Here is a 27890-nt window from a genome sequence, read left to right as displayed (position 1 = left end):
TAAATGTCATCAACAACACGTGCTGACTCTGGACAATGAAAGGACTAGCACATTCACTATCTATACTTTTATTTCCATTGTTCCCGTAACATGATTATGACATCACGTAACATGATTATGACATCACGTAACATGATTATGACATACTATCCATATCAATATTCCACAAACACCTCATTCTGAAATGATTGTCCACACACACAACTTCTTTCAGCAATATCCTACTCTGAACAATCTCGACTTTCTAAAATAACTAACATCGTTTGCTAAGATTATGAACATTGATATTAAAAGACAAGTTATTGTAAGTGTAAAGAACAGGGAAGAAGAGCTATTCTATGGACTACAAACCTACTATTTGGATTGTTGCATAATTAGCATATTATCACATGAATAAACCTTAATAAAATAGAAAGAACATTGATCACTTTATTAAAATGTTTATAGATACCACCAGCTAGTTTGCTCATGTCATTTCTGATGCTGGATTGACTGATTGTGTATTAGTATGTTGTTTATCTGCTTTATACTGTTCAGTCTGCTGTCTTTATGCACCTTTTCATGCTTTTTTTATAGTTTAAATGTATTTGATACAAATTGGCTTAACCTTCAAACCATTAACCTTTCACAAAAACTTTGCTCACTTAAAATAAAATACAATTCTTGGAAACATGCATCAGTGTGCAGATATATTTTGTACATTATGAGGTCATCATTGTTCATCATTCCCAGTCTAAACCGGCACCTCGTTAGGAGACCAACGGTCATCAGGCGGCACTCTCAATCATCACCCTTCTCCACCCTACTAGCATCCACTAACTGTAGAGGCTCCTCCTCTTCCCCCTACTAGCATCCACTAACTGTAGAGGCTCCTCCTCTTCACCCTACTAGCATCCACTAACAGCGGAGGGAGCCTCCACTTCTTCATCATCATCAATACTCATGGAATCTTCTTCACATCTTTAGTCAGATTCTCTTCAGTGTTTGTGTTCTGATGGATCTTCTTGTGTCGTCCCAGCTTCATAGAACTGGTGAAGCTCTTACCACATTCAGCACAGCTGTACGGTCTCTCTCCTGTATGAGATCTGATGTGTATCGTGAGTTCAGAAGCTTTTCTGAAGGTTTTCTCACAGACAGAGCAGGAGAAAGGTCTCTCTCCCGAGTGCGTCCGTAGGTGTTCTTTTAGGCGCCCTGCTTGAGAGAAACTATTCCCACACACAAAGCAGCAGTGGGGCTTTTCTCCTGTGTGTAACTGCTGGTGTCTTTTCAAGGCTGAGGAGAAGCTGAACCGCTTGTCACAGTGGGGGCAGGGGTACGGTTTCTCTCCAGTGTGTACTTTCTGGTGGTCTTGCAGATGTCTTTTCTGAGTGAACTGCTTCTCGCACACAGAGCAACTGAAGGGCTTCTCTCCTGTGTGGATCCTCATGTGTAACTTGAATGCGGACAACTTCTGGCAATCTCTCCTACATATGTTACAGGTATAAGGACTCTCCCCCAGGTGGACTTTGCTGTGCGTTTTGAGGTACGACGCAGTAGTGAAGCGCTTCCCACACACAGAGCAGCAGTGTGGTTTCTCTCCCGAGTGCGTTGGGTAGTGTTCCTTCAGACGTGACAGTTGAACGAAACCTTTCCCACACACTGTGCAAGTGTGAGGTTTCTCTTCTCTGTGTAACTTCTTGTGTCTATTCAGAGCTATGGTGGAACCGAACATCTTGTCGCAGTCTGAGCAACCATAAGGTTTTTCAACTGAATGTACACTCTCGTGTCTTCGCAGATGTCCTTTGTGGTTGAACTGCTTCCCACACACATGGCAGCTGTACCTCAGAGCTGTATTGTGGTTCACCTGGTGTTGTTCAGTTTCTCCTGATGTTGACGGACTCTCCTCTTCCTCAGAACTCAGAGGATTGAGACGAGGAGGATCCAAGTCCAATCCAACTTCTTCTCCATCAGAATTGATCAGAACACCAAATTCCTCCTCCTCCTCATCTTCCTCCTTCAGTCCCTCGTTTTTAGCATTCATCTCAGGTGTTTGGTTGTGGTTGTCAAACTCAACAGGTGGTGGTAGTCCAGGTGGTAGATGGGTCTTCTGATGTTTCCATAGGTTGTGGGAACTGGTGAAGCTCTGGCCACATTCAGCACAGCTGTAAGGTTTCTCACCTGTGTGATCTCTGTGGTGTACTTTAAGGTCTGCTGGTCTTGCAAAACTCTTCCTGCATACAGAGCAGGAGTAAGGTTTCTCTCCTGTGTGAGTCCGGAAATGTTGCTTCAAACGTGATGATTGGGTAAAACTCTTCCCACACACAGAGCAGGGGTAAGGTTTCTCTCCAGTGTGTGTCAGCAGGTGTATTTTCATGGCTCCCAAATGGGCGAACTTCATCCCACAGGTCGGGCAGTGGTAAGGTTTCTCTCCAGTGTGTGTTTTCAGATGTGCTTTCAGGTGTCCTTTCTCACGGAATTGGTTTCCACACAAAGTACAGGGGTAAGGCTTCTCTCCTGTGTGAATTCTCATGTGTTTTTGTAGCGCCGATAATTTTTGGCAGTCTTTTCCACACACCGAACAGCAGTGAGAGCTCTTAGCGGTGTGATTCTCCTGGTGATGTTCAGGTACTCCTGATGTAGAGGGACTCTCTTCAATGTCAGAACTCTGATTGGGATTATATCCTGCGTGAAAAAATTTGGAACGGGTTAAACAAAGCAGCAGACAAGTCAAGAGAAAATTCCCAGGTTTTCCTGAAATCCTGGCTGGAGTATTCCCGATTTCCTGTTTATTCCCTCCTGATTCCGGGAATCTTCCAACCAGGATTTCTGAAAAACCTGGGCATTTTTGGAATATCCGTCTCACAAACTCATCTCAACTTACCAAGAAGAGAAGGATCCCAGTCCATTTCTTCTCCATCAGAATTAATCAGCCCAACAAATTCCTCCTCCTCTTCTTCCTCCTCCTCTTCTTCCTCTTCCTCCTCTTCCTCCTCCTCCTCCAGTTCTTCAGTTTTAATCTTCAGTCCAAGTGTTCGGTCCTCCTCTTTAACATTAACAGTCATCCCAGCAGTTTGAGTGGAGGCTTCACTATGGCTCTGGTCAGAAGGCAGGGACTCTGTGGGTTTGTGTCCAGCCTGGTGAGGAAATAAAGGTTTATTTAGGATGGAGAAAAACAATTAAAATGTTTCAAATTGCCTTAAAATTGAATTTTTGGTCCACCAGCCACAAAAATAAATTACCAGCTAAAATATTTATTTTCTGCTTAAATGACACCAACAAAACACACAAAAACAGATGTACTTCGTAACATTTCAAAAACAATACATTTATTACTCACTTTTTTGTGACCCCTTTAAGGGCGGTGGGTTACCGTGGTAATGGGACTCGAGTCATGTTTGTGCCTGTGAGATTGAGTCTGACTAGTAGAAGTGCTACCTTCTCTTCCCTGGCGGTTGAAACTCAAACATTGAAAAACCAAACTAGCTTGTGAACAAAATCAGGTAAATAGCCAAGAAACACAAGGACAAAGTTACACTTCAGTAGACTTTTCAAGTAAATTAGACCAACTTTTTTACCTGTGCGCAGCGCTTCTAAAAATGAATATTTTACTCAGCTCTTCATGTGCGCACAGCCCGCAGCAAGAGGTGGGATAGGCTATATTAGTTGCAGTTCTTGGACTTTGTGCGATTCATTTTCCATTTAAGAAACAAAACGGCAGCAATACTTTGAAAACAGCTACTGCAGCATTTCCTTTGCTATAAATGTGATCATAGCGGACTATAAATGTAATCATACCTGACTATAATTGTGATCATACCTGACTATAAATGTGATCATACTTGACTATTTATATTCACAAAAGCAAGTGAAATGCTGGCACTGTGGAGCCCTGACCACCCGCCAACGTGGCTTGTGAAAAAGACATTTAGCCAAAATCTACCCGCATTTGGCAGATGGTTGATGTTAATTGTAGGCCCTGGCCACCAGAATGATAAGACATTGGAGTCACTTACCAGAATACAGATTAAACTTCTGTGTTCTTGTGACAGTGCAAGTGGTTTCACACTGTCTAGGGGGCCGGGCAGAGTCAATGAGACTCAAAGGTGAAGGAGACAGCTGGACGCAAACAGACTGGCTTTTATTAAGATAAAAGGCTGATTAAATCTTGGCTTTTCCAGAGCTCTACAGGGTCACACTTTAAAATTTAGTTAACAAAATCATCAAGTCAACAGGACTAACCAAAAGCTGCAGGACAGGACGAGCCACACCCTCGTTAAGGGAACCGCGCTCAGCTGGTATCCATGCTTGGCCCTGCTGCACCAAGGTCCTGCATTGAGAATTTTTGTACATTTTTTATTTTATTTAACCTTTATTTAACTAGGCAAGTCAGTTAAGAACAAATTCTTACTTAAAACGACAGCCTACCGGGGAACAGTGGGTTAACCTGTTTAAGATAGGGGGCAGTATTTTCACAGCCGGATAAAAAACGTACCCGATTTAATCTGGTTATTACTCCTGCCCAGAAACTAGAATATGCATATAATTATTTTATTTGGATAGAAAACACCCTAAAGTTTCTAAAACTGTTTCAATTGTGTCTGTGAGTATAACAGAACTCATATGGCAGGCCAAAACCTGAGAAGATTCCATACAGGAAGTGCCCTCTCCGACCATTTTTTGGCCTTCTATAGCCTCTTTATGGAAAACAGAGGATCTCTGCTGTAACGTGACATTTTCTAAGGCTCCCATAGGCTCTCAGAAGGCGCCAGAATGGGGAATGATGACTCTGCAGTCCCTGGGCGGAAAACAGTAGGGGATTTGGAAAGTGGTCGATCTGAGAACAATAACATGTACCGCGCGTGCACGTGAAGACACCATTTTCTTCTTTCAGTCTTTGAACGAAAACAACGTCTCCCGGTCGGAATATTATCGCTATTTTACGAGAAAAATCACATAAAAATTGATTTTAAACAGCGTTTGACATGCTTCGAAGTACGGTAATGGAATATTTTGAATTTTTTTGTCAAGATACGCGCCGGCGCGTCACCCTTCGGATAGTGTCTTGAACGCAAGAACAAAACGCCGCTATTTGGATATAACTATGGATTATTTGGAACCAAAACAACATTGGGTGCTGAAGTAGAAGTCCTGGGAGTGCATTCTGACGAAGAACAGCAAAGGTAATCCAATTTTTCTTATAGTAAATCTGAGTTTGGTGAGTGTCAAAATAGCTAGCCATGATGGCCGGGCTATCTACTCAGAATATTGCAAAATGTGCTTTCACCGAAAAGCTATTTTAAAATCGGACACCGCGATTGCATAAAGGAGTTCTGTATCTATAATCCTTAAAATAATTGTTATGTTTTTTGTGAACGTTTATCGTGAGTAATTTAGTAAATTCACCGGAGGTTTCGGTGGGTATGCTAGTTCTGAACGTCACATGCTAATGTAAAAAGCTGGTTTTTTATATAAATATGAACTTGATTGAACAAAACATGCATGTATTGTATAACATAATGTCCTAGGAGTGTCATCTGATGAAGATCATCAAAGGTTAGTGCTGTGGTTTTGGTTTTTGTGACATTATATGCTAGCTTGAAAAATGGGTGTCTGATTATTTCTGGCTGGGTACTCTCCTGACATAATCTAATGTTTTGCTTTCGTTGTAAAGCCTTTTTGAAATCGGACAATGTGGTTAGATAAAGGAGAGTCGTGTCTTTAAAATGGTGTAAAATAGTCATATGTTTGAAAAATGGACGTTTTGGGATTTTTGAGGAGTTTGTCATTTGCGCCACGCCCTATCATTGGATATTGGCGAGGCGTTCCGCTAGCGGAACATCTAGATATAAGAGGTTAATGCCTTGTTCAGGGGCAGAACGGCAGATTTTTACCTTTTAAGCTCAGAGATTTGATCCAGCAAACTTTTGGTTACTGGCCCAACGCTCTAACCACTAGGCTCTAACCACTAGGCTCTAACCACTAGGCTCTAACCACTAGGCTCTAACCACTAGGCTCTAACCACTAGGCTCTAACCACTAGGCTCTAACCACTAGGCTCTAACCACCAGGCTCTAACCACCAGGCTCTAACCACTAGGCTAATGCTTAGTCCAGGGCTAGTCTTCATCTGTGTCTGGGATATGGGCCTTTAGAATTAAAGGTGAAAGACTGGCCCTATATAAAGGACAAAATATTAGCTGCAACTTGGACAAATGTTTGGTTGATAGGATAATAATTTCCACCGACCTTGACCAGTATATTCTGGAAGACAGCAGCATCTTGTAGAAGTAGAATCCCACTACCAGTAGCCTGATCAAGGCTCACAGCCCCACAGATCCCTGAAGAGTTACGCTGGTGTCTCAGTAGGTTCTCAGAGAGCGAGAACCTCATTCCACAACTGGAGCACTGGTACGGTTTCTCTCCAGTGTGAACTCTCTGGTGTTTCAGCAGCTTTGACTCGATAGTGAAACTCTTCCCACATTCGGTGCATTGGTACAGGTTCTCCCCAGTGTGGATTCTCTGATGTTCCTTCAGCTTGGTTGAAGTGGAGAAGCTCTGGTCACAATGGAAACAGTTGTAGAAGTTGACTCCAGTGTGTGATTGGGCATGTATCTTCAAGGACACCAGTTGAGCAAATCCCTTACCGCATTCTCCACATTGGTACGGTGTTTCTCCGGTGTGGAGTCGTTCATGCTTCACCAGTGTCCCAGATAGAGCAAAGCGCTTGGGGCAGTAGGAGCAGCAGTAAGGTCTCTCGCCGGTATGCACTCTCTCATGGTTCTTCAGCTTGGCAGCAGTGGAGAAAGTCTTTTCACAGTGAGCGCAGTGGAAAGGTTTCTCCCCTGTGTGTGTCTGCTGGTGAGATTTCAGGTGCGCCAACTGAGAAAAACTCTTCCCGCACTCGGGGCAGCTATAAGGTTTCTCGCCCGAGTGCAACAACTGGTGTCTCTTCAAGTCTCCCATGTGAGTAAATCTGCTCCCGCAGTCAGAGCAGGGGTACGGTTTCTCTCCACTGTGCACTTTCTGGTGCGTCTTCAGGTTTGCGGCTTGGGAGAAGCCCTTCCCACACACCATACACTCGTAAGGCTTCTCTCCTGTGTGTGTTCTCTGGTGTAGCATTAGTTTATAGGAGCTGGATAGTTCTTTTCCACACGTTGAACAGATGTGAGGGCCCAGAGCTTTGTTGTTCTCCTGGTGTTGGTCAGGTTCTCCTAATGTAGAGGGACTCTCCTCACTGTCAGAGCAATGGTCAGGTCTCTCTGCTGTGGTAAAGAGGTAGTATGGATAAGTAAGCACCTTAAATATGTGAAGATTTGAGACTGTCAATAATAAAGATGTTTCTTAATTTGGGTAATTGGAAATACACAATTTATTTATATTTCCTAAAATAAAGTAAACTTGAATGTGTAGGCTAACCCATACCTTAACAAATTAACATTTGAACTCACCAAAAGCAGGATCTTCCTCCTCTTCTTTTACTTTGACATCCAGTACTAGACTGAGACAAGACTCCTCTACAGCTGTGGGTTCAACCTGGTCATTTTGGTCAACACAAGCCTAGGATTAATAATCAGACAAGTCATTCAATATAATATGTCAACAGCAGCATTAATCTTAGTTATATTGTTGTAAGGGCCTTAACCTCTCTTGGGTAGGGGGCAGTATTTTGACGTCCGGATGAAGAAGTTGCCCAGAGTAAACTGCCTGCTACTCAGTCCCAGATGCTAAGATATGCATATTATTAGTAGATTTGGATAGAAAACACACTGGAGTTTCTAAAACTGTTTGAATGATGTCTGTGAGTATAACAGAACTCATATGGCAGGCGAAAACCTGAGAACAAATCCAACCAGGAAGTGTGTAAATCTGAGGTTTGTAGATTTTCAAGTGATTCCCTATCCAATATACAGTGTCTATGGGGTCATATTGCACTTCCTAATGCTTCCACTAGATGTTAACAGTCTTTAGAACGTTGTTTCATGCTTCTACTGTGAATGGGGAAAGAATAAGAGCCATTGGAATCAGATCGAAGACAAAGGAATCGTCCGGTTAGAATATTATGGAAGATTTATGATAAAAACATCCTAAAGATTTATTCTATACATCGTTTGACATGTTTCTACGAACTGTAATATAACTTCTTTGACTTTTCACCTGAACTCACTGCGCGAGCACAGTGGATTTGGATTACTCGACTGAACGCGCGAACAAAATGGAGGTATTTGGACATAAAGGATGGACTTTATCGAAACAAATGAACATTTATTGTGGAACTGGGATTCCTGGGAGTGCATTCTGATGAAGATCATCAAAGGTAAGTGAATATTTATAATGCTATTTCTGAGTTTTGTTGACTCCACAAAATGGCGGGTTTGGTTTTGTGACTGAGCGCAGTTGAATATTTTATCAATGTTTATTATGATGAGTATTTCTGTAAATTGATGTGCTCATTCACCGGAAGTTTTGGGAGGCAAAACATTTCTGAACATTACACGCCAATGTAAAATGGGGGTTTTGGATATAAATATGAACTTTATCGAACAAAACATACATGTATTGTGTAACATGAAGTCCTATGAGTGCCATCTGATGAAGATCATCAAAGGTTAGTGATTCATTTTAGCTGTATTTCTGTTTTTTGTGACGCCTCTCCTTGCTTGGCAAATGGCTGTGTGGTTTTTCTTGTCTAGGTGCTGTCCAAATATAATCTAATGCTATGCTTTCGCCGTAAAGCCTTTTTGAAATCGGACAGTGTGGTTGGATTAATGAGAAGATTATCTTTAAAATGGTGTATAATACTTGTATGTGTGAGAAATTTGAATTATGAGATTTTTGTTGTTTTGAATTTGGCGCTCTGCTATTTCACTGGCTGTTGGTGAGGAGGGACGCTACCGTCCCACATACCCTAGAGAAGTTAATGACTGGTTTAAGGGTGCAAAATTCCAGTAACTTTCTTAAAAATTCCCAGGTTTTCCAGAAATACAGGTTGGAAGATTCCTGGAATCAGAAGAAAATAAGCAGGAAATCTGGAATCCACCAACACGGATTTCTAGAAAAACCTTTTTAAGAAAGAAAATAAATACAAAATTGCACTGGATACACCATATAAACCTACCTTATTGGTACCATCCACAGCAGTTGCCTCCTGCTGCTGTGACCCACCCTGTATACCTTCATGGATACGACGACGGTGACTAGTTCTATTCGCTGACGAGGAGAAACTCTTCCCGCAGTCGGAGCACTGGAATGGTTTCTCTCCGGTGTGAACCCTCAGGTGTCTTTTAAGGAGTGATGATGATGAGAACCTCTTCTCGCATTGAGAGCAGTGGTACGGTTTCTCTCCTGTGTGCTGTCGCATGTGTATCTTTAAGGTCCATGGCTGAGTGAATTCCTTCCCACATTCTGAGCAGCTGTACGGCTTGGCGGTACTATTCGCTTCGCTTATATGGGATTGTTCATGTCTTGTTAAAGAGCTTGGGAAAACAAAGGTCTTTTTGCAGGTGGAACACTGGTAAGGTCTCTCCCCAGTGTGCATCCTCTGGTGCATCTTGAGCTCTGCTGCAGAGTTGCAGCCCCTCTCGCACTCAGAGCATGGGAAAGGTTTCTTCATGCTGAGTCTCTGCTTCTCTCCGGCGTGCGTCATCATGTGGACCTTCAAGTGCCACATACGTGAGAAACTCTTCCCACACACAGAGCAGTGGCAAGGTTTCTCTCCGGTGTGTGTCCGATGGTGTAGTTTTAACTCTCCTTGGCTGACAAACCTCTTCCAACAGTCCTTTTCCGGGCAGGTGTACGGTTTCTCTCCTGTGTGCAACCTCTCATGTGTTTTGAGGGTCCCTGTATCACTGAATCTCTTCCCGCACACAGAGCAAGGATATGGTTTCTCTCCTGTGTGTGTTCTCAGATGTCTCTGTAGTTTTGATGGGTGAGGAAACTCTTTCCCACACTCCGGGCAGCGGTAAAAGGTCTTCTTAGCTGTGTGATTCTCCTGGTGTTGTTCTGCTGATGCCTCATCACTAGAGCTGGGGTTTGGACTCTCTCCTGTTACAACAGTAAGGATAAAACAAGTTATGGTTGCTCCCAGATGCTACCCTATTTCCTATATAGTGCACTACTTTTGACCTGGACCCTGGTCAAGGGTAGTGCACTATACAGGAACTAGGGTATCATAATCTACTGTAACGCTCTATGTTCATGTATTAAACTAATAAATCATCTCCTCGAGGGGCATTAAAGTATCCTCAGTGGGATTAAAAGTATTGTCCATCTGTGGGTAGGGGGCTGTGGGTAGGTGCTGTGGGTAGGGCACTGTGGGTACGAGGCTGTGGGTAGGGGATGTGGGTAGGAGGCTGTGGGTAGGGGGCTGTGGGTAGGGGGTTGTGGGTAGGGGGTTGTGGGTAGGGGGCTGTGGGTAGGGGGCTGTGGGTAGGAGTCTGTAGGTAGGAGTCTGTAGGTAGGAGGCTGTGGGTAGGGGCTGTGGGTAGACGGCTGTGGGTAGGGGCTGTGGGTAGGGGCTGTGGGTAGGAGTCTGTAGGTAGGAGTCTGTAGGTAGGAGGCTGTGGGTAGGGGACTGTGGGTAGGTGGATGTGGGTAGGGGGTTGTGGGTAGGAGGCTGTAGGTAGGAGGCTGTGGGTAGACGGCTGTAGGTAGGGGGCTGTGGGTAGACGGCTGTAGGTAGTGGGCTGTGGGTAGGAGGCTGTAGGTAGGAGGCTGTGGGTAGGGGGCTGTGGGTAGGAGGCTGTAGGTAGGAGGCTGTGGGTAGGGGGCTGTAGGTAGGAGGCTGTAGGTAGGAGGCTGTGGGTAGGGGGCTGTGGGTAGGCGGCTGTAGGTAGGGGGCTGTGGGTAGGAGGCTGTAGGTAGGAGGCTGTGGGTAGGAGGCTGTGGGTAGGAGGCTGTAGGTAGGGGGCTGTAGGTAGGGGGCTGTAGGTAGGGGGTTGTGGGTAGGGGGCTGTGGGTAGGAGGCTGTAGGTATGGGGCTGTGGGTAGGGGGCTGTAGATAGGGGGCTGTGGGTAGGAGGCTGTAGGTATGGGGCTGTGGGTAGGGGGCTGTGGGTAGGCGGCTGTAGGTATGGGGCTGTGGGTAGGCGGCTGTGGGTAGGGGGCTGTGGGTAGGGGGTGGGTAGGAGGCTGTAGGTAGGAGGCTGTAGGTAGGGGGCTGTGGGTAGGGGGTGGGTAGGAGGCTGTAGGTAGGAGGCTGTGGGTAGGGGGCTGTGGGTAGGGGGGTGGGTAGGAGGCTGTAGGTAGGAGGCTGTAGGTAGGGGGTTGTAGGTAGGAGGCTGTAGGTAGGAGGCTGTAGGTAGGAGGCTGTAGGTAGGAGGCTGTAGGTAGGAGGCTGTGGGTAGGGGGCTGTGGGTAGGGGGGTGGGTAGGAGGCTGTAGCTAGGAGGCTGTAGGTAGGGGGTTGTAGGTAGGAGGCTGTAGGTAGGAGGCTGTAGGTAGGAGGCTGTAGGTAGGAGGCTGTAGGTAGGAGGCTGTGGGTAGGGGGGTGGGTAGGAGGCTGTAGGTAGGAGTCTGTAGGTAGGGGGTTGTGGGTAGGGGGTTGTGGGTAGGGGGTTGTAGGTAGGGGGCTGTAGGTAGGAGGCTGTAGGTAGGAGGCTGTAGGTAGGAGGCTGTAGGCAGGGGGTTGTAGGTAGGAGGCTGTAGGTAGGAGGCTGTAGGTAGGAGACTGTAGGTAGGAGGCTGTAGGTAGGAGGCTGTAGGTAGGAGGCTGTAGGTAGGAGGCTGTAGGTAGGGGGCTGTGGGTAGGGGGGTGGGTAGGAGGCTGTAGGTAGGAGGCTGTAGGTAGGGGGTTGTGGGTAGGGGGTTGTGGGTAGGGGGTTGTAGGTAGGGGGCTGTAGGTAGGAGGCTGTAGGTAGGAGGCTGTAGGTAGGAGGCTGTAGGTAGGAGGCTGTAGGTAGGGGGTGGGTAGGTAGGGGGTTGTGGGTAGGGGGCTGTAGGTAGGGGGTTGTGGGTAGGGGGTTGTGGGTAGGGGGTTGTGGGTAGGGGGCTGTAGGTAGGGGGTTGTGGGTAGGGGGGTGGGTAGGAGGCTGTAGGTAGGAGGCTGTAGGTAGGGGGTGGGTAGGAGGCTGTAGGTAGGGGGTTGTGGGTAGGGGGCTGTAGGTAGGGGGTTGTGGGTAGGGGGCTGTAGGTAGGGGGTTGTGGATAGGGGGTTGTGGGTAGGAGGCTGTAGGTAGGGGGTTGTGGGTAGGGGGTTGTGGGTAGGGGGTTGTGACGGAAAGACCATCATGAAAATAAAATAACCATCAAAACCATTTAAAATAGGCCAACATTTATTTTAGGGATTTTATTTCAAATGTAATATTATTAACTATATTTTCATGTAAACTGTTTTGCTAACTTAGTTTTGCCCATTAAACTTTCTAGATCTCCCTCTTTCCAACTGTGGTTTGATGGTCCAGCAGCTGATCTGCTAGATGAGCAGGGTGCTACAGGCTACAGCACTTCAGGAAACAAAATGGTTTCATGTGGCAACTTCATTTGATACAACACACATTTTCATTGCTTGGTAGTAAATAAATAAATCTGTCATCTTTAAAAAAAAAAGTTGGATGTGTCTGACTAGGACTTTATCGCCCCCTAGTGGCGAAGGAGACGTGTTGATGAAAGTTGGCATCACGTGGAATTAAAATCGCCCCGGCAACAAGGAAAGCAGGTCCGGGACCAGGCTAATTAAATTGCCCACATGGGACAATAAAGCTGGAATCTTTAATGGTGAAACTAACACGTCCCTTAAATATTACAAGAAAGACGTTACTGTAAACAACCAACACTTTTCTTTCTCCCCTCAGACCTCATTACAACCAACACTGTTATTTTCCTCACTACAACCAACACTGTTATTTTCCTCATTATAACCAACAGTTATTTTCCTCATTACAACCAACACTGTTATTTTCCTCATTATAACCAAAACTGTTATTTTCCTCATTATAACCAACAGTTATTTTCCTCATTACAACCAACACTGTTATTTTCCTCATTATAACCAAAACTGTTATTTTCCTCATTATAACCAACAGTTATTTTCCTCATTACAACCAACACTGTTATTTTCCTCATTATAACCAACAGTTATTTTCCTCATTACAACCAACACTGTTATTTTCGTCATTATAACCAAAACTGTTATTTTCCTCACTACAACCAACACTGTTATTTTCCTCATTATAACCAACAGTTATTTTCCTCATTACAACCAACACTGTTATTTTCGTCATTATAACCAACACTGTTATTTTCCTCATTATAACCAACAGTTATTTTCCTCATTACAACCAACACTGTTATTTTCGTCATTATAACCAACACTGTTATTTTCCTCATTATAACCAACAGTTATTTTCCTCATTACAACCAACACTGTTATTTTCCTCCTTATAACCAACACTGTTATTTTCCTCATTATAACCAACACTGTTATTTTCCTCCTCACACATCATTGCATGGGTGACAGAACAGCAGATACTGCAACAACAACAAAAAATACCATGCTGCTCACCTCCGTTTCATCTACAAACATAATAAAATAACAGTGTCTGAGGCAAACAGTGGATCTGTTTCTCCTAATGACGATTCCATCTTCAAAGACTCATCAAATTGAACTGTCCTCTTGAGAAAACCATTTTATTTGTAGTTAACATTCAGTCGGCTACTTACCTGTATAATTAAAACTCCACTCCTCTAAATCTTCTTCCTCCTCCTCCTCTTTGACTACGATGTTAAATCTAGGTATTTCACTGAAGCTGTCAAGGCCTCCAGGGTAACCAATCTCCTGCCCCTGCGGTGTGTAGTCCCGGTCACCGTGGTTCCCGTCAGGACCTAGTGACAGTGTTGGTTGGGGTTCAGTGGAGCAGGATGGGGACGGCCCACCAAAGTCCTAGAATACAGAATCAAATCAAACTGTATTTAAATCACAACACACTTCATAGTAAAACATAAACAGTGCCACTTGTCAGTTAAAAAAACGACATCATTTAAGGACCACATTCTTCTGACACACTAGCATGCTGTGGGTTTACAAGCCTGTCTGAAAGATATTCTACGGTGACCCTTGACCCTATTCACACACACTAGCATGCTGTGGGTTTACAAGCCTGTCTGAAAAATATTCTACGGTGACCCTTGACCCTATTCACACACACTAGCCTGCTGTGGGTTTACAAGCCTGTCTGAAAGATATTCTACGGTGACCCTTGACCCTATTCACTAGAGGTCAACCGATTAATCGGAATGGCCGATTAATTAGGGCCGATTTCAAGTTTTCATAACAATCGGTAATCGGTATTTTCTTTTTTTACACTTTTATTTAACTAAGCAAGTCAGATTAAGAACACATTCTTATTTTCAATGACGGCCTAGGAACGGGGTTAACTGCCTTGTTCAGGGGGGATTCGGGGATTCGTTTTTGCAACCTTGGTTACTAGTCCAACGCTCTAACCACCTGCCTTACATTGCACTCCACGAGGAGCCTGCATGGCAGGCTGACTACCTGTTACGCGAGGGCAGCAAGAAGCCAAGGTAAGTTGCTAGCTAGCATTAAACTTATCTTATAAAAAACTATCAATCCTAACATAATCACTAGTTAACTACACATGGTTGATGATATTACTAGTTTATCTAACGTGTCCTGCATTGCATATAATCGATGCGGTGCCTGTTAATTTCTCATTGAATCACAGCCTACTTCGCCAAACGGGTGTTGATTTAACAAGCGCATTTGCGAAAAAAGCACTATCGTTGCACCAATTTAAAATCAATAAACAAGTATATATTTTTAAACCTGCATATTTAGTTTATATTGCCTGCTAACATGAAATTGTGTCACATCTCTAGCGCTCATTGCACGCAGAGTCAGGGTATATGCAACAGTTTGGGCCACCTGGCTCGTTGCGAACTAATTTGCCAGAATTTTACGTAATTATGACATAACATTGAAGGTTGTGCAATGTAACAGGAATATTTACACTTAGGGATGCCACCCATTCGATAAAATACGGAACGGTTCTGTATTTCACTGAAAGAAAAATACATTTTGTTTTCGAGATGATAGTTTCCGGATTCGACCATATTAATGACCTAAGGCTCGTATTTCTGTGTGTTTATTATATTATAATTAAGTCTATGATTTGATAGAGCAGTCTGACTGAGTGGTGGCAGGCAGCAGCAGGCTCGTAAACATTCATTTAGACAGCACTTTCGGGCGTTTTGCCAGCAGCTCTTCGCTGTGTTTCAAGCTGTTTATGACTTCAAGCCGGGTGGGTATAATTTGTGGAACGTTCCAACAGGAATCTATTCCAAAAACTTCGTAAATAACAAGATTGCCAAAAAAACAACGCATACAAAGTTGTATAGCGGCAGAATAAGATACCGGGTAGTGAGTGGTCTATTTCATTGCGTTTTTCGCGTTTATTCCAAAAAATGTCTGTCCTCACTCTGTTTGCCTATGGACAAACATTAAGAATAAGCTACGTGGTGAGTTGATGCCTATTCGGCAGCTAGTTAGCTAGGTTTGAAAGCGTTGCTACTTTGTGTGCGTTGTTGGTTGGCAACCTTTTACTTTACGTTTTTTGGAACAGATTCCTGTTGGAACGTTCCACAAATTATACCCACCCCTTCAAGCCTGTCAACTCCCAAGATTAGGCTGGTGTAACCGATGTGAAATGGCTAGCTAGTTAGCGGGTGCGCGCTAACAGCGTTTGAAACGTCACTCGCTCTGAGACTTAGAGTAGTTGTTCCCCTTGCTCTACATGAGTAACGCTGCTTCGAGGGTGGCTGTTGTCGATGTGTTCCTGGTTCGAGCCCAGGTAGGAGCGAGGAGAGGGACGGAAGCTATACTGTTACACTGGCAATACTAAAGTGCCTATAAGAACATCCAATAGTCAAAGGTATATGAAATACAAATGGTATAGAGAGAAATAGTCCTATAATTCCTATAATAACTACAACCTAAAACTTACCTGGGAATATTGAAGACTCATGTTAAAAAGGAACCACCAGCTTTCATATGTTCTCATGTTCTGAGCAAGGAACTTAAACGTTAGCTTTTTTACATGGCACATATTGCACTTTTACTTTCTTCTCCAACACATTATTTTGCATTATTTAAACCAAATTGAACATGTTTCATTATTTATTTGAGGCTAAATTGATTTTATTGATGTATTATATTAAGTTAAAATAAGTGTTCATTCAGTATTGTTGTAATTGTCATTATTACAAATAAATAAACAATCATAATTGGTCGACCTCTACTATTCACACACATTAGCCTGCTGTGGGTTTACAAGTACAAACCTGTCTGAAAGGGATTCTACGGTGACCCTTGACCCTATTCACACACATTAGCCTGCTGTGGGTTTACAAGCCTGTCTGAAAGGGATTCTACGGTGACCCTTGACCCTATTCACACACATTCGCCTGCTGTGGGTTAATAAGTACAAGCCTGACTGAAAAGGATTCTACGGTGACCCTTGACCCTATTTACACAGGGAGTCTCAGGGAGAGTAGGAATATGCACACAAAAAAATAACATTTCCAATTCACATGTGTATTAATACATACTGGTACATGTGTATTAATACATACTGGTACATGTGTATTAATACATACTGGTATATGTGTATTAATACGTACTGGTACATGTGTATTAATACATACTGGTATATGTGTATTAATACATACTGGTACATGTGTATTAATACATACTGGTACATGTGTATTAATACATACTGGTACATGTGTATTAATACATACTGGTATATGTGTATTAATACATACTGGTATATGTGTATTAATACATACTGGTACATGTGTATTAATACATACTGGTATATGTGTATTAATACATACTGGTATATGTGTATTAATACGTACTGGTACATGTGTGAAACAGGACAGATAATCACCCCCCCCCCCCCACCCACATTATTATTAGCTTGGTACATGAAAGACAGATTTCCATTGATGTAAGTGAGCTGCCAGAAACTCTTCTGTCCAGTTCAGGCTCTTATTACCGTCCTGCACCGCAGCCACCTGACCAGGGTTCCATGTTCATAAAACCTCTCAGCAGTAGGAGAGCTGATCTAGGATCAGTTTGGTCGTTCAGATTATAATCAAAACAGGGGACCAGATCCTAGACCAGCATTCCTCTAAAGACTCTTTATGACTACAGGCCCTGACAATAAAGACTCTTTATGACTACAGGCCCTGACAATAAAGACTCTTTATGACTACAGGCCCTGACAATAAAGACTCTTTATGACTACAGGCCCTGACAATAAAGACTCTTTATGACTACAGGCCCTGACAATAAAGACTCTTTATGACTACAGGCCCTGACAATAAAGACTCTTTATGACTACAGGCCCTGACAATAAAGATGGAATCCTTAAAGATTGTGAAACTAACACGTCCCTTTGATATTACAACGAAAGACGTTACTGTAAAACAACCAACACTGTTATTTTCCCTTCACAGACATCATTACAGCCAACACTGTTCTTTTCCCTTCAGAGACATCATTACAGCCAACACTGTTCTTTCCCCCTGGGCCCAGTTTCCCAACAGTCCCTTGTAGATGCAGTCCGTGATCTTAAGCACTCACAAATTTGTAACATATTGAATGAATTGGATTTGTATCATATTATGAATTTAAAAAAATTATGTACAATGTATTACACAATTGTGCACAATTTTCGGGGGGGCCTCGTTTTGGCTCGTGAACACTACATTCAAAGCTACTTGCTGATATTAAACAAAAGCTCTGGAGCATCACTGTAAGACTAAGTGCGTCACTAGAACCTTCTTAGGAGCGTCAATAAATCTCTGAGTCGTTTCTCAGTTGCACTTGAAAATGCTTGTTATTTACGAACTGCCTCAGACCACTCACAGAACAGCTAAGTGTGTCGTTAGATGCTTTTTTATATATATATATACACATAGAAGATCTCCGCTAAATATAGAATCAAGATGTTCATCTGTCTCTGTGACCGCCGGTAACTTCAGAACAACGTTGACTTCAAATAGGCCTACAAAGTTGCCATTGTCTTCGCACCTATTATAAACAAGTGAAAAATAAAAATAAACTTCAAATGAAAACCGAGATCACTGCAGTAAAAGTCTAGGCTACATGGGTCTAGAACTCACATTGAAATACATATTATCTTCAATCAATTTCTATTTTGCTAATTGTAGGCTACTGTCTGATGTGTAACATGTACAATGATGTGCCAAATCTATGATTCAGTGCAATATTATAGGGTTGTCTAAATGCTTCTCCGCCGAAACAGTTGGGAAGAGTTCGTCATGCATATATCAAAAGATGACACACACCTACTCATTCAAGGGTTTCTTTATTAATACTATTTTCTACATTGTAGAATAATAGTGAAGACATCAAAACTATGAACTAACACATGGAATCATGTAGTAACCAAAATAAGTGTTAAACAAATGTAAATATATTTCATATTTGAGATTCTTCAAAGGAGCCACCCTTTGCACACTCCAGGCATTCTCTCAACCAGCTTCATGAGGTAGTCACCTGGAATGCATTTCAATTTGTTAAAAGTTAAGGAAAGACATTTCCCGAAATTAACGCATTAATATGATTTAACTGGCTCTCATGGGGAAAGGAAGACCCAGAATTACCTCTGCTGCAGAGAATAAGTTTATAAGAGTTAAATGCCTCAGAAATTACAGCCCAAATAAATGCTTCAGAGTTCAAGTAACAGACATCAACATTAATTGTTCAGAGGAGACTGCGTGAATCAGACCTTCAAGGTCGAATTGCTGCAAAGAACCCACTACTAAAAGGACACCAATAAGAAGAAGAGACTTCCATGGGCCAACAAACATGTGCAATGAACATTAGACCGGTAGAAATCTGTCCTTTGGTCTGGAGTCCAAATTGGAGATTTTTGGTTCCAACCGCCATGTCTTTGTGAAATGCAGAGTAGGTGAATAGATGATCTCGGCATGGGTGGTTCCCACGTGAAGCATGGAGGAGGTGGTGTGATGGTGTGAGGATGCTTTGCTGGTGACACTGTTGGTGATTTATTTAGAATTCAAGGTACACTTAGCCAGTATGGCTACCACAGCATTCTGCAGCGATACGCCATCCCATCTGGTTTGAGTTTAGTGGGACTATCAGTTTTATTCCAACAGGACAATGACCCAACTAATCTAGGCTGTGTAAGGGCTATTTGACCAAAAAGGAGAGTGATGGAGTGCTGCATCAGATGACCTGGCCTCCACAATCATCTGACCTCAACCCAATTGAGATGGTTTGGGATGAGTTGGACCACAGAGAGAAGGAAAAGCAGCCAACAAGTGCTCAGCATATGTGGGAACTCCTTCAAGAATGTTGGAAAAGCATTCCAGGTGAAGCTGGTTGAGAGAATGCCAAGAGTGTGCAAAGCTGTCAAGGCAAAGGGTGGCTACTTTGAAGAATCTAAAACATATTTTGATTTATTTAACACTTTTTTTAGTTACTACATGACTCCATGTGTTATTTCACAGTTTTGATGTCTTCACTATTATTCTACAATGTAGAAAATACTAAAAATAAAGAAAAACCCTTGAATGAGTAGGTGTGTCCAAACTGTTGACTGGTACTGTGTGTGTGTGTGTATATATATATATATATATATATATATATATATATGTTCCTTAACTATTTTCCCCTAACCCTACCTCCCCCTACCACCCCTCTCCTAACCCTACCACCCCTCTCCTAACCCTACCTCCCCTAACCCTACCACCCCTGCCCTAACAGATTTTTAATCATTTAGCAAACATTTCGAAAAAATAGTTTTTGCTTTGTCATTATGGGATATTTTGTGTAGATTGATGAGGGGAAAAAATGATTTCATACATTTTAAAATAAGGCTGTAACATAACAAAATGTGGAAAAAGTCCAGGGGTCTGAATACTTGCCGAATGCACTTTAACATTCTATTGGTTGCAAGAATTTTGTATAATAATTTAAATTGAAAAATTTAAAGTTTTGAATCTAGCGTCGTTTTGTGTTTTAGTTCATAAACCATGTGCTATGGAATTGGTAAATCAAAAATCTCTTCCCAACTATTTTGCAATCTACATGGCACAGCTGTCAATTTTTGGTCCTTAAATGAAACTGGTATACTTTATTTACTACAATTTTCTTTAACCATTTAAGTTCTTTAATGCAGGGCCGACAGATAAGTTCCTTACTAATCCCCCTTCCACTTGCCTCTTCCATTTTAGCGGTAATGCTGCAATTATTTGGTTGTAATTTTGGGTAGAGTAGACATTCCATATATTTTTGTTAGCAGCATGTAGGGATGAAACGATTACCGGTTTCACGATAAACCATGGACAAATTCCCAGTGGTTAGTATTACCGTTCCAAATTTGATTACCGCGGTTTGAAAAACTCATGGTAAATACTGTCCAGCATCAACCAAAGTTAGCAACAGTCTGATGCAGGCGCAGCATGCAACGTGGGTTTGGTTTGGTGTGAAAACATGGAGGAAGGCAGTGACAGCGCTCAGGAGGTTTTTCAGCCTTCTAAGAGGACCAAATCTGAACTGTGGTTGTATTTTGGGTTTTACAAGGGTGCTGAGGGAAACTTAATCGAAGATGGTCACCTTGTCTGAAGAACATGCAACAAGGCACATGGTTCGCTGCAACTACTGACCTCTGGACCAGTGAAAGCAGAGGGTGGTCAACCCTACATCAGCTTCCCTATCCATTACCTCACCCCAGACTGGCAAATGGAATGAAACTGTCTGGAAACAGTTCTTCCCAGAAGATCACTTGGGTCACAAAAATCTGAGCTTTTGAGAATATGCTGGAAAAGTGGGGGATCAACAAGAAAGACCTGGTCTGCATAACCAGACAATGCAACAAACATGATCAAGGCTTTTGAAGAGTTCCCAGATCTGTGGCTTGGGTGCTTTGGCCATCATTTGAACCTGGCCATCTCAAAGGCTCTGAAAATTCAGAGTTGACACAGCAGTCAAGGCCTGTCGTCATGCTTCTCACGGAGCTGGAAGAGAAGGAGAGAACTGAGAGAAAAGCAAAGCTGCCCTCAACAGGCCACAGAAGGCTCTGATCCATGATGTGGTGACCCGATGGGGATCTACACACAAGATGCTTGAGCGTTTCCTCAGCCAACAGCAGCCAGTCTGTGTGACACTGGCTGGAGAAAGAGGAACATGGCATCTGATGCTCATGGATGCCAACATAAGTGTCATGGAGCAACTGTGCCAGCTTCTTGAACCTCTGAGCAAGTTTACAGATGCAATTGCCTCAGAGACACAAGTGACACTGTCAGTCATCAAGCCTGTCCTGGACCACAACACCCGTGATGTTCTGGTGGAAAAGGATACGGAGCCATCCCTGACTAAGGAGATGAAAAGGGTAATGAGAGAAGACCTTAACAACAGATGCACAGAGAAGGCAGAGTCATGCACATGACTTGTTTCATTGACCCCTGTTTCAAAAGGAGCTTGTTAGATGAGCCTGAGGCTGCCAAAGTTGACACTGACAGCCGTGTCCAGGAGGCCTTGAAGCTGGCAGCTGCACAAGTCAGGGAAGAACCACAAAGCACCAGCAGCACCTCCACCACCAACACCCCCACAGCAGCATCGGAGGGGAAAGGCCTGGCTGGGTTGCTGAGAAGGATTACCTCAACAAGGCAGCAGAGGTGAAGAGGGTCAGATTCCGACCTCCTCAGAAGACAGAGGGAAAGAAGAGATCAAGGTCTACCCGTCTCTGCCACCCATTCCAGCAGAAGAGGATCCACTGGTGTGGTGGAGGGGCCCCATCCATTCCAGCAGAAGAGGATCCACTGGTGCCACTGGTGTGGTGGAGGGACCCCATCCATTCCAGCAGAAGAGGATCCACTGGTGTGGTGGAGGGACCCCACCCATTACAGCAGAAGAGGATCCACTGGTGTGGTGGAGGGGCCCCACCCATTCCAGCAGAAGAGGATCCACTGGTGTGTTGGAGGGGCCCCAACCATTCCAGCAGAAGAGGATCCACTGGTGTGGTGGAGTGGCCATGCATCAGAGCTGCCTAATCTTGCCAGGGTTGCCAGGAAGCTTTTGTGCATCACAGCAACCAGCGTGCCATCAGAGAGTGTTCAGTGCCTGCAGGCACATTGTCTCCCCTCGCAGATCACGACTTAAACCGGACAATGTAAATATGTTGACATTTTTACATTTAAATCTCAAGTGAACAAAGATGCATACATACAGCATGTTAGGCCAGCAGCACCTTGTTTCTTTATGAAGGAGAGAACATACAGGATGTTGTTTCTTTATGAAGGAGAGAACATACATACAGGATGTTAGGCCAGCAGCACCTTGCTTCTTTATGAAGGAAAGAACATACATACAGGATGTTAGGCCAGCAGCACCTTGCTTCTTTATGAAGGAGAGAACATACATACAGGATGTTGTTTCTTTATGAAGGAGAGAACATACATACAGGATGTTAGGCCAGCAGCACCTTGCTTCTTTATGAAGGAGAGAACATACATACAGGATGTTGTTTCTATATGAAGGAGAGAACATACATACAGGATGTTAGGCCAGCAGCACCTTGCTTCTTTATGAAGGAGAGAACATACATACAGGACGTTAGACCAGCAGCACCTTGTTTCTTTATGAAGGAGAGAACATACATACAGGATGTTAGGCCAGCAGCACCTTGTTTCTTTATGAAGGAGAGAACATACATACAGGATGTTAGGCCAGCAGCACCTTGCTTCTTTATGAAGGAGAGAACATACATACAGGACGTTAGACCAGCAGCACCTTGTTTCTTTATGAAGGAGAGAACATACATACAGGATGTTAGGCCAGCAGCACCTTGTTTCTTTATGAAGGAGAGAACATACATACAGGATGTTAGGCCAGCAGCACCTTGCTTCTTTATGAAGGAGAGAACATACATACAGGACGTTAGACCAGCAGCACCTTGTTTCTTTATGAAGGAGAGAACATACATACAGGATGTTAGGCCAGCAGCACCTTGTTTCTTTATGAAGGAGAGAACATACATACAGGATGTTAGGCCAGCAGCACCTTGTTTCTTTATGAAGGAGAGAACATACATACAGGATGATAGGCCAGCAGCACCTTGTTTCTTTATGAAGGAGAGAACGGACATACAGGATGTTGTTTCTTTGTTGTTTCTTTCTAGGTCCCAAGAAACAAAGAGATCTTCTGTTGGATCTGACAATTAATCTTGATGGTTGTACAGTCGTCTCAAATAAAACTGTGAAGGACCTCAACGTTACTCTGGACCCTGATCTCTCTTTTGACGAACATATCAAGACTGTTTCAAGGACAGCTTTTTTCCATCTACGTAAAACTGCAAAAATCTGAGACTTTCTGTCTAAAAATGCAGAAAAATGTATCCATGCTTTTTTCACTTCTAGACTAGACTACTGCAATGCTCTACTATCCGGCTACCCGGATAAGGCACTAAATAAACTTCAGTTAGTGCTAAACACGGCTGCTAGAATCTTGACTAGAACCCAAAAGTTTGATCATATTACTCCAGTGCTAGCCTCTCTACACTGGCTTCCTGTTAAGATTAGGGCTGATTACAAGGTTTTACTGTTAACCTACAAAGCATTACATGGGCTTGCTCCTACCCACCTTTCTGATTTGGTCCTGCCGTACATACCTACACGTACGCTACGGTCACAAGATGCAGGACTCCTTATTGTTCCTAGAATTTCTATTTCTTATTGTCCCTAGAACAGCTGGAGGCAGGGCTTTCTCCTATAGAGCTTAATTATTATGGAATGGTCTGCCTATCCATGTCGACCTTTAAGTCTTTACTGAAGACTCATCTCTTCACTAAGTCCTATGATTGAGTGTAGTCTGGCCAAAGGGTGTGAAGGTGAACGGAAAGGCACTGAAGCCACGAACCGCCCTTGCTGTCTCCGCCTGGCCGGTTCCCTTCTCTCCACTGGGATTGTCTGCCTCTTACCCTATTACGGGGGCTGAGTCACTGGCGCTCTTCCATGTCGTCCCTAGGAAGGGTGCGTCACTTGAGTGAATTGAGTCACTGACATGTTCTTCCCGTCCCGGTAGGCCCCCCCTCGGGTGTGTGCCGTGGGGGAGATCTTCGTGAGCTAAACTCTGCCTTATCTCAGGATGGTAAGTTGGTGATTGAAGATATCCCTCTAGTGGTGTGGGGGATGTGCTTTGGCATTGGCAGTGCTTTGGCGGGGTATTGTCGGACAGGGACACGGTGTCTCCCGACCCCTCCTGTCTCAGCCTACAGTATTTAATGTTTAGTATTTAATAGTCTACGTGCTGGGGGACTAGGGTCAGTCTGGTGTAATTCCCTTGTCTTATCCAGTGTCCTGTGTGAATTTAAGCACGCTCCCTCTAATTCTTTCTCAATTTCTTCTCTCTGAGGACCTGAGCCCTAGGACCATGCCTCAGGAGTACCTGGCCTGATGACTCCTTGCTGTCCCCAGTCCACCTGGTCGTGCTGCTGCTCCAGTTTCAACTGTTCTGCCTGTGGCTATGGAACCCTGACCTGTTCACCGGACGTGTCACCTTGTCCAACACCTGCTGTTTTCAACTTTCTCTCTCTCTACCGCACCTGCTCTCTCTAACTCAATGATCAGATATGAAAAGCCAACTGACATTTACTCCTGAGGTGCTGACCTGTTGCACCCTCTACAACCACTGTGATTATTATTATTTGACCCTGCTGGTCATCTATGAACGTTTGAACATCTTAGCCATGTGCTGTTATAATCTCCACCCGGCACAGCCAGAAGAGGACTGGCCACCCCTCAGAGTCTGGTTCCTCTCTAGGTTTCTTCCATGGTTCCTGCTGTTCTAGGGAGTTTTTCCTAGCCACCGTGCTTCTACATCTGCATTGCTTGCTGTTTGGAGTTTTAGGCTGGGTTTCTGTACAGCACTTTGCGACATCAGCTGATGTAAAAATGGCTTTATAAATACATTTGATTGATTTTACAATTTGAAAGTAGTCAACTGGGTGGGACTTCCTATGGTTTAAAGAAGGATCCCATAATTCCATCCATGTAGGCAGGAAGGACCTGCCAATTAATTATAGTCATTAGCAAACATACCATAACTGCAGGCCAACCGTGGCGTCATGTCTGTTCAAATAACACGCGCCAGGTGGCAGTATGGACCCTTTCGGTTTGTTTACCAACTTATAGAAGTAGTAAAAGAAGAAAATTAACTACTTCAAAATGGAGATGGCCTCAATGGCGCTGCCTGTGCACTCAGAGACGCCTTAATGAGACAGATACAACGCTGCGATCTTTAGACATCTCTATTCCCCCACCAACACAATCAGAGACCGGTTAGATCTGGTTCAGGGCATCGGAGCTGAATTCCACAAAGCCCGGTCTCTGCTCAACTCCATTGGTGGAGTTCATCAGAAACTTCCTCCACCATGGAGTTGAGTTTAGTAACCTAGCTAGGTCAGGGAGAGATCTGTAGACCAACCAACAGCAATAACAAGGCATTCCACTAGTACTGAGCAATTCACCAAAATGTCTGTTATTCTTAATTTTTTAGTAGATAAAAAAACATGAGCTGGTGCACACCCAGAATAATAGTTTGTGTGGAGGTGCTGACTAACGGCAAATAAATAAATAAAGTCTTATTTTGATAGCTGATATTCTTCATTTAAACAACTAATTGCCCAACATTTCGCTTCTTTCTGTGAGCTCAATGCGCACATTGCAGTTGCTCTAGAGGTACACCTGATCCAGCCTGAACTGTGAGATGTAGTAGGGAGTTCTAGTTTCCAACAAGCTAATATTCCACATAATTACCACTTTTTATGCGCTAAACTAACTACAATGACCATAATCTATTGTGCATCTATTTGTCTGGTCTGTGTTTCTTTTATGCCTGCTACAGCATGATTTGAGAGGTATCTCTACCTGAAAATGCATGATCTAAGTGATTGATAGTTGCTTGGGGGGGGCAGGTAGCTTTGTGGTTAGAGCTTTGGGCCAGTAACCGAAAGGTTGCTGAATCGAATCCCAGAGCTGACAAGGGAAAAAATCTGTCCCTCTGCCCCTGACATGGTGGATGTTGATTAAGGCAGTCCCTGTACCTCTCTGATTCAGAGGGGTTGGGTTAAATGTAGCAGACACATTTCAGTTAAGGCATTCAGTTGTACAACTGACTAGGTATCCCCTTTCCCTATTCAGCAGTCATTAAAGTATGCCTTATTTACTTGAAATTACTACAAAATAGTGATTGTCAGGCAGCAGCTCTTGTCAGGCATGAAATGAAAGTCATAAAATAAAACAAATGTAATATACAACTGAAATATTTTATTAGAGTAAATGAATGGTTAATAGGTTAAACGCAGTAATTGGCATTCACTACCATCATGGGACTTTTAGTAATAGTTGGATCCTGTGCATTCAACCCCAATAATCAAAACCGAAAACAGTATTTTTTCTAAATCGAACCGACCTCAAAAATAACTAATCGCTCAGCACTGCGGGGAATGGTCGTGTTCGTGTGTAAGCCAAGTATATGTCGGGAGAAGAGTGGAGAATGCTAAAGGCTAGCTACTATTCTGCCGACGTGTACTTGGTTTACACAAGATCAATCCCCGCTACTGATAGCTAACGCTAGCTATCTCCATCTAGCCACTACTACTGTGCTAACATCAATCCGATGCTTGTTTTAAATCTGGGAGTGCACACTTTGGGAAAAGGGTGGAGAAACGGGACGCAACTAGCTAGCTAGAGAACGGTTCGTTTGCTAGCAACCAAAGTCATGGTTCTCACCTCATCCATCTTGAATCCTTCAGGAATTGTTGAAGCAGCTAGCTAAATGCTGTAGCGGAAAATGAATTTCTGAAATCGTCCACGTCCTTCCTCTGAAATTAAATGTTCACCACGAGGTCACGTTAGCTAGCGAATTAAATAGCCTCGCTACTAGTAGCACTTGCCATTACAATTTGACAAAGGTTAGCTAGCTAGGCTAACGGCAAGCAGGAAGCTAGCTAACTGCTTTGCTAAACCCGATTACAAAACTATAAAAAATAGTAGTTGGAAATATTGCCTGCTCCGTGTTTACAGTTAGAGTTTGGCAACGTCACAGCATATTTTTCAACCGTATCATTGTGATATTTTACGAATTTTCCACAAAATTACGTGGACAGCTAATCCAGACTGCTGTTTAGCTACATCAGTGTCTTTCTGCTTCCGGTCTAATTTCCGGTCCGGATTATCTTCTACTGTGGACTCTATACCGCCACCGCCAGTTCAGGAGCACACTGCAGTGGTATTTAAAAAAATGTATATTTTAATTTCTTAAACCAAATAATGTTATTATAATAATACTGAGTTGACTGCTCCTGAGGCATCACCTAAATGGGTAATACACAGAGTGGAAGAGGAGAAGTCCAGTGACTACATGGCTGCTTCCCTGATTTGCCCTCTACAACATTATCACCGGATTCCATCACCGTCATCTACAGTCCTCTGACCACTCACTCCGATCAAACCAGGGACTGACCCTCTCCTCTTCGGAGGATGCAGCGTTCAGACTTGGCCGACATTCGTCGACCCGTCATGACATATTGCTTGTCATTGTTGTTGTTGTTTTTTAAGCGTTTTGGGATTCTATGAAAAACCCTGTAGAAGTTTAATAAATTATTATTAGTAGTGTATTGTAAATCCCAGTAATATACTTCTGACGAGGTGTAGCCAACCCTTCTCACGCAACGCTAGTGGAAAAAAGCAACGAGTAGTAACAACTTTTACAAGATGTAGATCACAAATTCTTACTCTTAATACAATTATCAATTAATGGTCTTAATTTTTCGGTTCCGCTTCCTGGACCATGAAACACATTTTCTGAAGCCTGTTTTGGTGGGTAGGCCTTAGAATTTACTTCC

The 27890-nt window shown here is 43.5% G+C and overlaps 1 protein-coding gene and 1 long non-coding RNA gene across 4 annotated transcripts; both read right to left on the bottom strand.

The window, feature by feature from the left end:
* Nucleotides 1-52: 52 nt before the first annotated feature.
* Nucleotides 53-27209, bottom strand: LOC115183727 (zinc finger protein 721-like). 3 transcript variants are annotated; one of them, XM_029744799.1, is made up of 7 exons: nt 26776-27209; nt 13633-13852; nt 9093-10018; nt 7426-7534; nt 6224-7239; nt 2862-3113; nt 53-2665 (listed from the first exon to the last, which is right to left on the bottom strand). In XM_029744799.1, exons 1-7 carry the CDS (start codon nt 26782-26784, stop codon nt 941-943), a joined length of 4257 nt encoding a protein of 1418 aa, XP_029600659.1. In that variant the 5' UTR covers nt 26785-27209; the 3' UTR covers nt 53-940. The 3 variants fall into 3 exon arrangements, with proteins under 3 accessions (XP_029600659.1, XP_029600661.1, XP_029600660.1); XM_029744801.1 differs by having other exon boundaries at nt 7426-7510; XM_029744800.1 differs by having other exon boundaries at nt 53-2661; nt 2861-3113; nt 26776-27208.
* LOC115183728 (uncharacterized) lies at nt 20276-23210 on the bottom strand. Its single transcript, XR_003874048.1, has 2 exons — nt 22994-23210; nt 20276-22469 (listed from the first exon to the last, which is right to left on the bottom strand). It is a non-coding gene; the product is annotated as an uncharacterized LOC115183728 (long non-coding RNA).
* Nucleotides 27210-27890: the final 681 nt, after the last annotated feature.

Source organism: Salmo trutta, unplaced genomic scaffold, assembly GCF_901001165.1.
Source record: "Salmo trutta unplaced genomic scaffold, fSalTru1.1, whole genome shotgun sequence".
Classification (NCBI taxonomy): domain Eukaryota; kingdom Metazoa; phylum Chordata; class Actinopteri; order Salmoniformes; family Salmonidae; genus Salmo; species Salmo trutta.
The sequence above is the reverse complement of the archived record's forward strand: the minus strand, read 5'-3'. Positions and strand labels throughout refer to the sequence as shown.

What these genes read in the sequence shown, in the direction of transcription:
- LOC115183727 (XM_029744799.1), bottom strand. An exon ending in GTGGAGTTTTAATTATACAG is followed by an intron (nt 10,019 to 13,632) that starts GTAAGTAGCCGA and finishes CTGTTGTAACAG; the next exon opens with GAGAGAGTCCAAACCCCAGC. An exon ending in CTGTGGATGGTACCAATAAG is followed by an intron (nt 7,535 to 9,092) that starts GTAGGTTTATAT and finishes TATTAATCCTAG; the next exon opens with GCTTGTGTTGACCAAAATGA.